This window comes from Stegodyphus dumicola, chromosome X1 (assembly GCF_044657685.1).
Source record: "Stegodyphus dumicola isolate Sdum_Otavi_A_Nest chromosome X1, ASM4465768v1".
Classification (NCBI taxonomy): domain Eukaryota; kingdom Metazoa; phylum Arthropoda; class Arachnida; order Araneae; family Eresidae; genus Stegodyphus; species Stegodyphus dumicola.
This window is the reverse complement of record NC_140780.1, coordinates 40,565,605-40,580,535: the sequence shown is the minus strand read 5'-3', so window position 1 is coordinate 40,580,535 and position 14,931 is coordinate 40,565,605. Positions and strand designations below refer to the sequence as shown.

Sequence of the window (14,931 nt, the reverse complement as noted above, 5' to 3'; positions counted from 1 at the left end):
GCCCGGGACGTGTTACGGATTTTGTATTTAGTTAGATATTTTTGGTAGACTTGTAATGAAACTTGTTTTGTTTCTCCGTGTAATGTAGCGCGTGACGAGCCTTTAAGAGAAAGCTACGCCGAAAAAGGTAGAAATACAGAAGTACGCGTGTTTAATAAATATAGATATCTCGTAATTTATATTTGCATTGAAATAATGCACTTGTGTGTTAGCTGTAACTGCGATTCTGCTCTATTGCTTTCCAGAAACCTCGAGAACTTACTAGAAGCTTCTCGTGACTGATTAAAAAAAGCTTATAAAAGCCGGAGAAAAACATCTCCGTTCAGTTGTTTACTAAGCTGTTGATCGTAGCGAATTCGCGGTGACATCGGATTAGCTTTATTTGCGCTTGAATTGCGTTCTGTTTAACAGAACTTTTAACGTTTTAGTAGTTTAATATATAACTACTGTGTGATATTGAACGAATATCTGTGAAGAAAAATTTCAGCATTTTGTTTTATTTATTTCTTCTGATAAGAATAAATTTTATTAACTTTTCATCAGACTTGTGCATTCAATTTATTACGAACCCGTACGCACGCATTAGTATCTTGGAGAAAGTCAGCTAGATTTTTAATTTTGAGAAAGAAGTCAGTTGAAAGACATTTCTTTCGATATTTTTTAGTTTAAGTAATTTTAAACGTTTATCATAGACTTTTTCAATTTTGTAACTATTCTTATTTGAATCTTTCATTTCAGGAGCAAGATCAGAAATATATAAAGTGTAGGATTGGATTTCTATTACCAGAGATGGCGGAGTATGTATTTGCATTTATGGAATTCATTGTTATTTCTTATTGAATGAATGTAATTATATAGTTATAAGTCTGAAGCAGTATATTTTTTTAAATGTAAGAGACTGAAAGAGCATATTTTGAATACTGCAACAGTCTGAAGTAAGAAAAAGAAAATTCGATCATTTGCATACACACTTAGTAATACAAATGAGAAACTGATATTCTGACAATTTTAACTGAATGTTTTTAAAGTTATCTTGAAAGAGTATTAAAATTTGTATTGAAATAACTATGAACATAAATATTTTATTCAAATGTATTAAACATTTTTCTTGTATTGAATGCATAAATACTTAAAGATAACGCAAAATAATCCCCCCCCCCAAAAAAAAAGATAAGGTACAAATAGTCCTTGGCGTATAATTTAAATTAAAAGATGAATGTCTCGGAAAGAGAACGTTACTTTTCATGATTTCATAAGACAAATTAAGTGAACTAATTAAAATTATTCAAATAAAAAAATAATTTGTAAGGTGTATTTTAATTTTATAACAGTTATTTTTAATTCCGAAACGATTTCCTTTCAATTCTTCTTTTCTACTTACAACTCCCTACGAAAGCAAGTATTTTAGAATCGCGTTGAATGTAAATTTGGTATCAGGAGTATTTAAGGAAGCTTCAGCTTACTTCAGTAGGAGGTCTTAGGAGTCTAGTTGCGCCTGTTTGCCGTCAGGCTACTTCGTTAGTAAACCTACTACACTGGCCGTATTCTACGTGCTTGTTGATAATCGCCGGCTAAGTTAAATTAAGGGCCAACTACGTTAGGTATTTGTGTCTAGGTTCGGCTAAGTCAGTATTAGATTAGTTTCTTATTTTTCTTATCTTGATTTGAAGCCCGAGTGGAGGCTTCCCTGTACGTCCAGGAAGGAACCGTCTGTGAAGGTCCCTACGGGAGTGAATAAAGAGTACTTTAACCCTTTTCTAGACTTTGTCATAACGGTTAACAAAGCCAAACGTTCTGCGTGGCACAACAAGGAACACTCCACACCGCCAGAACAGCCTCGTCTGCTGGGACTAGTCTCATCATCAAGTCGCGGGCGTTTAGTAAAATTTAGTAATAGTTAAATAATAATAATAAATTATAATAATAAATTAGTAATAATAAATTAGTAATAGTTAAATAATAATTAAAAATTTAGTACAGGTGGTGTTTACAGAATTTCATGGCATTGACATTACTTTAAAATACATATTCATATGATAATACAATACATGTGATAGTATTTTTAAAGATGGAAATCTGAAGAGTAGATAATAATAATAAAATTTAAAAGAGAACAGGAAAGAAAAAGGAATAAAAATTTAAAAAAAACCTGAAAGGTTTCTGATTTTAAATTACGTCCAAAGGGGCGCTTTTTTAACGTTTTGTGTGTTACCTTTATTTATTAAATATCATGTTCTCTTCACTTAAACCATAAAATTCAGTTTAACAGCAATGTCGCAAAATAATTTTAAAATGAGCATATCTTTAGAATTCCAGATACACAGTTCCGCGCTCTGAAATAAAAAGGTCTCTTCCCCCCCCCCATAGAGTGTTGTCATTGCTCGCTTTTAAATCGTTGAGTTTGTTAATCAAAAATTATTTAAAGTTTTACAAAATATGAAATCTATAATAAAACAAATTTCAACTTCCAAATTTGGGCTTTCAGATGCCCATATTCGCAGCAGGATTACGTCATTCAAAATTGGATAGCTTCTAGATAGCGTTGTTTTATCACAAAGCGAGAAACATACATACATTTATGCAGATTCTTCATTATTTAATTTCTTCAAATATAATACATGGCGATAGTATTTGGTGGCAACGGTTTGAAAAGTGATACAGCCTTTTAAAGGTTTCAACGCAAAATCGCAAAACGAAGACAATAGTCCTTCAGGAACAAAGCCCCTTTGGACTAAAAATAAAAAGCTGTCTTTAAAGTTCTTGAGAAAGTAATTAAATTTTGAATATGATGTAATCTAGTTATCATTGCTTATTTGTTTCCTGTGTTAGTAAATCACACTTGCTAAAGTCCGCACTTGTTAAAGTTTAGTACAAGGATTGTTGATCAAATAAGTTCAGTCATAATCGGTCTGCTTACATCTGTAGAGAATCTACTTTTGTTGGTACTTTACCAGTGTTGACCCGGTATTAATTCAAGGCAGTTCCAGAAACTTAGCTTCAAGAAAAGGATAATTAACATCCAGTTTCATCCATAAAAGTCCTTTGAAAAATCATTCTTAGAGTCTTTCAATTTTGAAGATAAAGTATCCAATTTTTTCCTTTTGGAGAACTGCAATTGAGAGAAAATATAAAACTGTCACTATAGTTAATCGATATCGTTGTATTGTGTCCTTGCCTTAACTTTTTATCGTTCTCCTTGATACATATGCATTAGGTGCATAGGTTGAATGGTTTGTATCTAAGTTTACATAATTGGATTCTTTTGTATCTAAGTTTATTCTTTTGTTTCTTTTGTTGTTCTTTATCTAAGTTTATTCTTTTGTTGTTCTATAGTTTTATTCTTTTGTATCTAAGTTTACATAATTGGTCCTTGCCTTAACTTTTTATCGTTCTCCTTGATACATATGGCATTAGGTGCATAGGTTGAATGGTTTGTATCTAAGTTTACATAATTGGATTCTTTTGTATCTAAGTTTATTCTTTTGTTTCTTTTGTTGTTCTTTATCTAAGTTTATTCTTTTGTTGTTCTATAGTTTTATTCTTTTGTATCTAAGTTTACATAATTGGTCCTTGCCTTAACTTTTTATCGTTCTCCTTGATACATATGGCATTAAGTGCATAGGTTGAATGGTTTGTATCTAAGTTTACATAATTGGATTCTTTTGTATCTAAGTTTATTCTTTTGTTTCTTTTGTTGTTCTTTATCTAAGTTTATTCTTTTGTTGTTCTATAGTTTTATTCTTTTGTATCTAAGTTTACATAATTGGTCCTTGCCTTAACTTTTTATCGTTCTCCTTGATACATATGGCATTAAGTGCATAGGTTGAATGGTTTGTATCTAAGTTTACATAATTGGATTCTTTTGTATCTAAGTTTATTCTTTTGTTTCTTTTGTTGTTCTTTATCTAAGTTTATTCTTTTGTTGTTCTATAGTTTTATTCTTTTGTATCTAAGTTTACATAATTGGTCCTTGCCTTAACTTTTTATCGTTCTCCTTGATACATATGGCATTAGGTGCATAGGTTGAATGGTTTGTATCTAAGTTTACATAATTGGATTCGTTGTATAATAAACAGTTGATGCACTTGGGATTTTTTGCTGCGCAGCCGTTTATATTGTTCTTCGCCATAAAATGCACAATAGTTACAAAAGGTGGAATTTCTGCTAATATACTTAAAATCTTGGCAAATAAAGCACCGTTTTTGATTCCAAGATATTTGATTATTATATGATTTCTCTATTTATCGTGAAAAATACCTCTATTAGTTAGAATTGTAAAGGCATATGGGGAGCATTGTATGATCCATTTGATTCCATTATTTCTTTAGTCGTCAAGTTTAAATAGTGGTTTAAAAACCTACGTTATTTAATTGGAAATTATTTAAGATTAAATCAGTAATTTCTTGTTCTGTAGTGTGCACTGGTAGATTGTGGATGATTCACTTTGGTGTCCTTTTGCTTGGAATTCGTAAGGTAATAATGTTTCTGATGTGTATTTATTTTCTTCAGTGGAATTAATTTTGCTTATTATCTTCATCTTCGTTGCTCGGACATGAAATTGCTAATCTTCCGTTTTTAGTATTGGTCATTTTGGAAATCTTTACACCTAGATTTGCAGTGGGAATGTACTTTTCTATATAGTCTTGAAGTTGACATAGTTATTTACTAAATCGAATTCATTGGTGTAGTTGATTGGCGATGAAACATTAAGATCGCATTGTTTATCATTACATAGAATTTGAGTATGTTCATTGATTGTAATATCGGGTCCTAGATTATCAGATCCTATTCTTGTTGGTATAGTGACAGTGTTATGCCTCTCAATTGAAGTATGGTTGTCGATCTCTTTGATTGTCGATGAACTCTTTCCCTGGTTATAAGGCTGATTTGGATCTGACCAGGAAAATATTTCAAGAAAATTGCTACTTGGTGTACTTGTATCACTTTCTGTATTACTTTGAACATTTTGTTCTAAAAGTAATTGTTGACTTTGAGATGTAGAGTTATTTTGTAAAACTTTCTTTATAAGTTTTCTTGATATTGGGGAAGTAGCCATATTTTTTACTTATTCCAAACGTTGTATAGGTACATTGGAACTTGAGTCTTCATTAGGAATTTGATATGAATGGGTGAATGAAAGATTTTCTGGTAAAGTATTATGATTTTTCGCATTTAAGGTATGGTATACAGCCGTATTGTCACAAATTTTGCATTTAGTTAGTTATTTTTGGTAGACTTGTAATTAAAATTGTATTGTATGAGATTGTTTAAAATTGATTAAAATTGTTTGTTAGTATCTTTGAGAAAGTCAGCTAGATTTTTAATTTTGAGAAAGAAGTCAGTTGAACGACGTTTCTTTCGGTATTTTTTAGTTTTAAGTAATTTTAAACATTTATCATAGACTTCTTCAATTTTGTAAGTATTCTTATTTGATTCTTTGATTTCAGGAGAAATGAAAAAAAATCAGACGATGAAACTCTTGAATCATACATTGAACGGTAGGTATTTGCATTTAAGGAATTCATTGTTATTTCTTATTGAGTTAATATAATTATATAGGATATCTACTCTATGGATTCACAATTTTATTTAAAATGCAATGGTGCTAATTCTATTTAGGTAGCTTAATTAGGATGGAAGTTAGAAATTTAATATCTATTGGTGTTATGGTAGTGTAAAATTAGTAAATTTTTAACTAGATGGAATTATTTTCAACAGGTGTTATCCTTTAAATACTTAACGTTTAGTGGGTCATTGTGGCAAATTCAATTTATACCAGGATGAAAAAATGCAAATAAACTTATTAACGTATTAGGCAGTTAAGTGGTTTACTGCTACTTTGTCTAAAATAAATTTAAAAAATATTTGAGGATAAATATTAAGTATTAATAATATGTTATGATATTATATTAGGTTGAAAAATTATTTATTATAAATGTTTATATATTTTTGCGTCTACTGTTTTATTTTAATGCATGTGCTTGATTAAAAATGAAATACTGTGAATTTAGATATTAAATTTATAAATGAAAATACATTAAAACATATTTTGAATATATATCAATATTTTGGACTAAGATTTGTATCAATAGAAGGAAAAAATTTTGCACTTAATTTCTATATTAAATATTTATATATTTTTTATAAAATAAACTATTAAATTTGAGAAATAAGGGTACAAAATTATAACTTTATAAGCAAAATAAATATAACAACATTGACGTTCTAAAGATTTTACATTTAAAATATTACTATACATTTATTTTAAATTTGCTTATAACTTTAATTATACTTAATTTTATGGGGAAAGACTAATATCAAATTAAAGAGAAAAAATTTATCTATATAAGGATTATAAATTTGTGAAGTTTATTATACTCTATTACTTTAAAAAACCGAATCGAAATCACATACCTTAGTTTTAAATGCTTAAAGTAAAGTTCTTATAAAATCCAGTATCAAAGATAAACAGTGTTTTTTGAAAATAGTTAGCAAATGTTGGGGGTTGATCACTTTAAGACTTGGATCACGAGATTCCTCTTGTGAGCGGCTTTCAGTTATATACCTTTTGTCGTCTAAGTGATATTTTATCCGCATTTCACTTTGATTCTTTACGAAGCTCAAAATAATGCGGCTTGAAATGCTTAATGCTCTAACTGAACTTTGTCATTTAACACGTGAACCCAGCGATAAGTCGCTGCATAGTTCACTAGGTTCCTCTACGTTTAGCATAGTCCAAGTATTTAGGAACATTATAGTGGCTCCCAAAGTATCATCGAATGATGTCTTTGGACTATGGAAAATTCACGTTAGCCTCTTCTAACAAATCCCGCCGGCACCAGCAAAGCCGATGGAAGGATTCGGATTCATCATCGAGGCCATGCGAGCTGCGATGAAACTAGCTGCTACCTTCGATGGCAAAGGTTCTGTTGTGTCCTTTTTGGAGCAGTTGGAGCTCCATTTCACGTTGCATCCTGTTCCTGTTCCGGAACTTCAAAAAGTAACGGTTGCTATAGTAAACCTTAAAGAGCAAGCTCTCAGTTAGTTCGTGGAATTCGGAAAATTCCTGCTGGGCGAACCGGGTTCTAAAACATACAGCTGGAATACATTCAGAAACGCTCTGCTAAAAGCGTTCCCATTTGTGAAAGACCGCACCAAGCTGGAGGTGTAGCCTTTCAGTAAATATCAAGTCAAGGCAGAAGAGCTTACGGAGTTTATTTTACGCAAAATTCAAATATTTAATCTATTATATGGAAAGAGGCCCGATAGTGAATCAGTTGAAGTTATTTTACCGCGTCTGCTTCCTTCTGTTCGTGACTTCATGGAGGTACGAAATCCAGAGACGCTGGAAAATTTGTTTCAATTCGCCGTACAGTTTGAGAACAGGCGATCTTCAGAAAAAACGCGTACGGCAACCTTTGGTCAAAACAGGTACTCGAGATTTTCGCCCCAGCAAAGACTCAAAATAGGCAGTATCCGTACCGACAGTCTGAGAAGACCGAAAAAGGAACAACAGAAGCAACAGAAGCAAGGGGCTGATAAGCAAAATTATTTAAACTAATTAGGGTGTCCGAAAAGAGGGTCCAGTCACCCTCATGAAACAAAATCCTTCAGAAATCAAATTAAATACTAAAATTTGGCTTTGCCTGAAATTCACGTATTTTTTAACAACGTGCCTACCACTGCATTGCTGGATACCGGGGCGCAGTGAAGCGTTTTGTCGCAACCATTTCTTAGAAACATTTTCGAAGGTACAGACTATTTAAAATTAGCACATTTACGAAGTTGTATATAGTCAAAACCAGCGCCACCTACATATTTCATTAAAATCAATCTTTCTTTTCAAACATGCATTTCACAAGGTGTTTCCATATTTTTGTCCATCCACTGTACATTCTATATACATATTTATATAAGGTCTAAATTTCAATATTATGAAATTTTTGTATAAGACGAAGGAGATTTTTAATTAATTTATTTAAAAATTCTAGTCTTTGAAAAATGTTAACGATTGAGAATGTGTTTTAATATAATCATTGAAAATGTTAAAATTTATTTACAAAAATGTAATGAATGCTAGTACCTTAATGTTAAACTCATAATTGAGGAATAATGAAAGCTGTCACTATGCTCCTAATGTGACTGCCTATCTTTGAGGGGGTAGATATTTTTTTTAATGTAATTAAATAATGGCACCGAACATCACCTGTCCTGTCTGCAGTCTTCATAGGAAATCAAAATTCTAGAATCTTAGATTGTAATACTAAAGAGATTTTATATACACTAGTTATCTTGAAAATTAAATATGTTTATTATAAATGTAGAATTCCTGTATGTTTTAGCATTGTTGTTTGAAGTCTTAAACAATCAATCATAATACCTTTTAACTACAGAGATTCATTTATTTTTCACTGTTAATGAGAGTTAATGTTAATTAATTTTTCACTGTTAATGTTAATTCATTGTTAATTTGTAATGTCTTATTTCTCTCTCTCTCTCTCTCTCTCTTTTTTTTTTTTCTCTGCTTCTGTATCCAGTGACTGAACTGGTTGCTTACATAACGTTAATCTCATAGCTAATGAAAATACAGGCAGATTTTCCTTAGAAAATCTGTGTTCAACATTACGTTATGGATTTTATGAGCGGTTTTAATATTAAAAACCATATTAAGGTTCACAAACGTTTTTGCAAACAAAGGATTTAGCCACTGTAAAGCACTGCCTGAAGCACTGAAAATGTCTAGAAAAATATTTTGCTTGCTGTTCAGAATACCAGAATGTTTAATCCATCTTAGAACAGATTTCTCACTCTTGTGGAATATTTATTAAATTTGGAGGAATTAATAAATATTCACAAACAACTCTCAAGCGACATACTTGAAAGCAAATGTTTCTTGCCACTGAAAATGCTACAGATATTCACCATTTTATTCACCATTTGCTTGCTGTTCAGAATATCAGAATGTTTAATTCATCTTAGAACATATTTCTCACTCTTGTGGAATATTTAATAAATTTGGAGGAATTAATAAATATTCACAAACAACTCTCAAGCGACATACTTGAAAGCAAATGTTTCTTGCCACTGAAAATGCTACAGATATTCACCATTTTATTCACCATTTGCTTGCTGTTCAGAATATCAGAATGTTTAATCCATCTTAGAACAGATTTCTCACTCTTGTGGAATATTTAATAAATTTGGAGGAATTAATAAATATTCACAAACAACTCTCAAGCGACATACTTGAAAGCAAATGTTTCTTGCCACTGAAAATGCTACAGATATTCACCATTTTATTCGTATAATATATAATCGTTATAAAATGAAGATGAAATGAAGATATAACTTGATAAAATGAAGGGCTTTGGAATGCTATGTTTTCATGTATATAATTAGTATTTTGACTGTTTTTCCATTTGTATTTTTGCAGAAGACTTGAAAGAAATGACGCTGAAATAGAAGAAATTTATGAAGTAAGTTAATTTAATTATGACTCCATTCTATCCTCCTGCCTTAATAAATTGCAATATTGAGAAAAATATTGTACGAACATATTAACCCGCCATCATTATTAACTTCATTTGATGGTTTAATAAATTCTTTTAAGGGTGATCGTGCTGCATATGCTTCTTTAAATTTTTTTAAATAATCCAAATTTTTATTCTTTTTATCCGAATGTATTTTCTCGAGGTGATCTTTTAATTTGGCAGGTTGCATTGTTAAAAGTTTGGCATCGTTGCTAAAAGATTTCTCACTGCGCCGGAGACCTGCTCCGGTACTTCTCAGTTTTGGGGATAATTCCTAATTCTAGCCGGAACACACCGGAACCCTAAATAAGGAAGCTCAGCCACTTTTGGGTAACTGAACAACAATTTCAGTAGAAATTTGGCCATGAAAATTTTATTTTTAGTATTAAAATTATATTAAATATGGCTTATTAAATTTTAATTTATATCTTTGCATTTTATTAAATTTTAATTATTTAATTACTTGAACTATTAATTATTTTAATAATGAATTACTTGATTTTTTAGCTAATAATTATTTTATTAGTCGTTTTATTTATTTTTCTTCCTCTTTACTGAAGGTCTTCTATAGGGCCCCGGTACTTCTAATTTTAGAATTAAGCCTTGCATTTGACGCACCTCATTTTAAGCCTGCACATTTCGGAAGAATGGTTAAGTGTTGGCAAATGTGACACTGCACGCCACCACCTTATAAACAGTAATAGATACATAAAAATTCATGAAATAAGTTAAATCATAAATCTCTTCAACCCCAGGAACATTATTGAATGGAAGTTGAAACAAGGGTATAGGCACCCTTGTTTTAATTCTAATTTGTGCAGCCTTTCTGATTTTGGAGTACAATTTTTATCGGATATCTCTATGACCATCTTCGGTTTGGGGAAAAGTCATGAGGAACTCCTCATTTATTCTATTCCATTACTCTTACAGTTCGGAAGCAAATATTTTTAATTACGTAGTAAGTGATTAGTATAAATGTATGTATTTTCTTTTTCTGCAACATTTCAGAGTATTAATAAAGTGAAATATTTCTTTTTTAAATAACACTTCGTTCTGAATGGAATTAAATGCTCTCACTGTTTTTGTGCTCAGAACAAACTGAGATGTTTTCACAAGTTCCCTTTAATTACACCTTGAAGAAATTTTGAGGTAATCTGATTTCATTTAATCAATGACAACAAAAATTAGAGTTTGTGTATCTATTATTAACGCTAAAATAACGTATTTTATTGCAGAGTATTATAGCTTTTATATTATATTATATGCATATTATTTTTATATTATATTTATATTATATTATATATTTTATATATAGTATTATACCGAATTACAGAGTATTACATCTTTTCTATTGACCGAACCACTTTCTGAAATATTTTTGCCAGCATGAGATGAGTTTTTGGGCTTGTTTAAAGTATTTTCAAAAACCATATTCACATTATAACTAATGCCCCTTTTGATTTATTTGAAATTACAGCAGCATTTGTTTTAGTGAAGTATTGGTACTAAATCGTGGGCACCATACATATTATTAATGTGAGTTAGGGGAGGGGCGAGAAGAAATATTTATTAGTATTCTTTAAGATGTGAAGCTATTTTATTATAATATATAAGGAAATATTTCTTTTAGTGTCTTTCCAAATTTTATTCAACAATACACATTTTAGACATGCTGCTTTACAATTGTCTGTAGTTGATATATATCTATATAATCTCATATACACCCATCATTTTTAATAAAGACTCTGCTCCTATATGAATGATTCCTGGTTAAATAGATTAAAAATATCCCTGTCAAGAGTATTTTGAATTATGTGTACAGTTAAATAGGTCATTATATTTATTTGTAGGTTTACAGTTAATATCAGTTAATTAACTGTAGTAGTACAGCTAAATAGGTCACATTTAATATAATGACCGTTTAGACTTCTTCACCTACCATTTAGGCATTCACGGGACTTTGTGAGTATATATGCTTGCATTTTCAGAGATATTTATAAATAATTTCATGAATAGTTACATATTTAACTGGCAGAAAAACTGATGCTTCTGAAAGTCCTCTCGAGTAGTTTGGTGGCAGGGAAAGAGGGGTGTGGGACCCTCGAATCCGTCCACCGGGCTGTTCTCCATAAAAATTTAGGTGTGAGAGAGGGAAAATTACAGAGTTTGTGCGGTGGGACACGCGAACGGTTAAATTCTACTGTTCAGTCCATTTTTACCTGTATATTGCATATTTAAATTTGGTATCCATGCATATCTAAAACTGGTCAATTTCATGAAAACACATACAATGCATAATTGCATGATGTTTCTATGTTTTTGTCGTAACATAAATAATGTAAAAATATCTTTACCATTTAAAGTGTAAATCTGAATGACAGTTTTTCATTGTATTGCTGTTGTAGTACAGATTTTGTGCAATACATGTTCTTAACTAAGTTTCAAAGCAAAAGAATGTCTGTGAAGAAAATTTTGATGACGATTCTTGAAAACAGTTAAAGCAGCAGTGAAGCTTAAATTGTGCAAGTTCTTTGTTTTCCTAAGTAATTTTTCTAATTAATTTTCGTTTCATCTAAAGTGTTTTAATATATTACAGAGATCTGTAGAGCATTTTATAAAGCCTTTACTATTTAATAGTTAAATATTTGTATTTAATTTTTGCTTTAAATTTGTAAATGTTCCGTTACAAATTTTATTTACACAATATGCTCACAAGGCATTAATTTTATTTTGATCCTGTTTAAAACTATTTGATAAATATAATTTATTAAATCTAGAGTGTTAATATGTAAACAGTTCACACAATCAAGGACATAGAATTAACTTAGTTGGGGTTAATCCTTTTCAGAAAGAAGAGTTATTTATTGCCGAACAGTGAAAAAGGTAATTTCACAAACCATCAACATAAAATAAAACTGTCTATGGAAAATACAAAAGGAAATGAAAAGTGTGGGGAATAACAGTAGTAACAGCAGATAATGCCAAAATTGAGGAGTTGTTCTTAGCCATAGATGTGGGTAGTTTAGTTACATGTAATTCAAAATATGAAACGAGTCATGTTAATACATTACAAGACACATTCACCCACCAACATCCTACAGTTTCATATAAATTTTTTATGTCAGTTGTAAATTCAAAGCTTAAGGCCCACGTCCCAATTTCCTATTCAAAATTATGAAGTAATATCATAAAACAAGCTGTGTATTCAAGTTTAATGCATATAGCATCCTTGCGAACCAAACCCGAAATTCACCCCCACCTTGTTGGCTCTTGATATAACTCAACTTATCCAAACTGCATAAACAAACATTTTTAAAAATCAGTTTTAAGAATTATATACTTCTTTTAGTCAACTGAACAGTAATTTCTGAAGAAATTATATCTTGAAAATTTTATTTTTAGTAATAAAATTATATTAAAAATCGCTTACTAAATTGTAATTTATCTCTTTGCATTGTATTAAATTTTTATTTTTATTATTTAATTACTTTATCTATCAATTATTTAGTTAGTTTAATAATAAACTACTTTATTTTTTTTCAATTATTAATGACTTTATTAGTTATTTTATTTATTTATTTACTCTTATTTCTCTTTTCTGAAAGCCTCCTATAGGGCTCCGGTACTTTTATATGTAGAAATTTAGCCCTGATTCTCACAAAGAAAACACAACGGTTTTCTTTCGTTCATTCGTGAAGGTATAAAACTAAATTTTAAATATTCCATTGAATATTGTCGGCATTTTGTTTAGAAGTCAACGGTGCCACTGCAGTATTAGTAGAGTCCTAATAAAACAATTACTATGCAGTCAGTGGCGAAATTAGAACTCTAGGACCTCTATGCAAAAAAAAGTCTTGGGCCCCCTCCCTCTATTAATTTACAGTACTAACCCTCCTCCCCCCAAATCTAGGCTTCCAGCAGCCAACATTTTGATAATGATTTTTATCAAATCAGGATTAATAGTTAAAAATCTGATATGGACACACATGACTTCCTTGTATCGCCTGCTAAATTATACACACTTTTTGCTGCATTTTATTTAAAGTTGTTTCCTCGAATAATTTTAACGTAATTACTCGATCCCTCAAGGCAAGTTGAAAATGACATCAAAAATTGCAAATTTTGAATAAAATATCCCGGTCAGTTTTTGTCGTACGGGAGTCAAACTTTTTCTAATTTATTTTTTCATAACGAGTACAAAACTTTCCCAAGTACAGGATGAAAGAAAAATAAAATTTCGTTAGTTGTCGAAAATTATGTTTTTTTAAATTTGACATAGCCAAAACATTTTTCGTCATTTAAAACACTTCTGTAATGGGAAGACATGACTAAGACCAACGATTGTGAAAATATAGGCCGGGTAAGGGGTTGATATACATGTATATGTACACTGCCAATTGCAATGAAAAAAGCTTACAAATGGATATTATAGCAGCCCCATGTGCGAAATTTCAACGCTCTACGGCTATTCGTTTTTGAGTTATGCGATGCATATACACATAATGTGCATACATACGTACGTACATGGGAACATACAAATGTCGAGAAAAAGTCCCTTTTGAATCCCTTTTACAATCCTTTGTTTTTTTTTGGGGGGGGGAAGAGTCCTTTATTTTGTCTGTTCGTACAGACGTCACGCTCCTCCCCCAAAAATGGATTCGGTTTGGTTTATGCGATAACGACAAATCCTCGAGGGCTATCTTCCTAGGGGAAGGGATGCCTTCCTGGAGGTTTTTCTAAGAAAAACTGGCTTGTATACACGATACACATGGGAAAAATTACGAAGGCCCCATGCAGCCGGGCCGTTTGGGGAATTCGAGACTTGAACCGAACTTCCAGTGTTCAGCAACTTTACCGCTCGGTCATTGCTGAGACCCAGATGGATTCGAGGACGGTCAAAATGAATATTTCCATTTAAATATGATAACCGAAGTTTTTCTCGATTACGGTACTTTCTTTACTTCGTACAAAGAAATAAAAAAAGAGAATTTTTAGTTTTCTCCAAAAGCTTTGTTTTCAAACAAATATTACTTAAACAATCAATTAAGTCAGTTTATAATTAAGACACAATAACACGCCGAATAAATACTAATTCAGAAGACAAACAACAAAAATCAGCGTTATATTTACAAAATTTCCACAGGACTAGTTTCGATGGTTTTACCGAACCACCATCCTCAGCTGCAAAACCGCAAATGAACAAGATAGGAAAAAATGATTAGATAAGATAAGAAAGCCTGGACAAGAATAAGCAAGTGGCGCCATCTGTTGGCGAAACCAGAACTAAAACATAATTTCTTTAAAGGCCGAAGGCAAATTTGGATTGGAATTAGGATCGTTAACTAGAACAGAAAGATTTTTATGAATGTGAAATGCCTCTAGAAAATCCAGTTCTCCAATG

The 14,931-nt window shown here is 31.0% G+C and overlaps 1 protein-coding gene across 2 annotated transcripts in view; it reads left to right on the top strand.

The window, feature by feature from the left end:
* The window catches only part of LOC118180746 (uncharacterized), an 87,235-nt gene that overhangs the window by 24,275 nt on the left and 48,029 nt on the right, over positions 1-14,931 (top strand). For both annotated transcript variants that reach the window (XM_085807796.1, XM_085807797.1), the window contains exons 2-4: positions 739-797; positions 5,448-5,498; positions 9,434-9,476. In XM_085807796.1, the coding sequence (XP_085663922.1) occupies positions 790-797; positions 5,448-5,498; positions 9,434-9,476 (102 nt within the window). In that variant the 5' untranslated portion in view covers positions 739-789. The remainder of the gene's footprint in view (positions 1-738; positions 798-5,447; positions 5,499-9,433; positions 9,477-14,931) is intronic.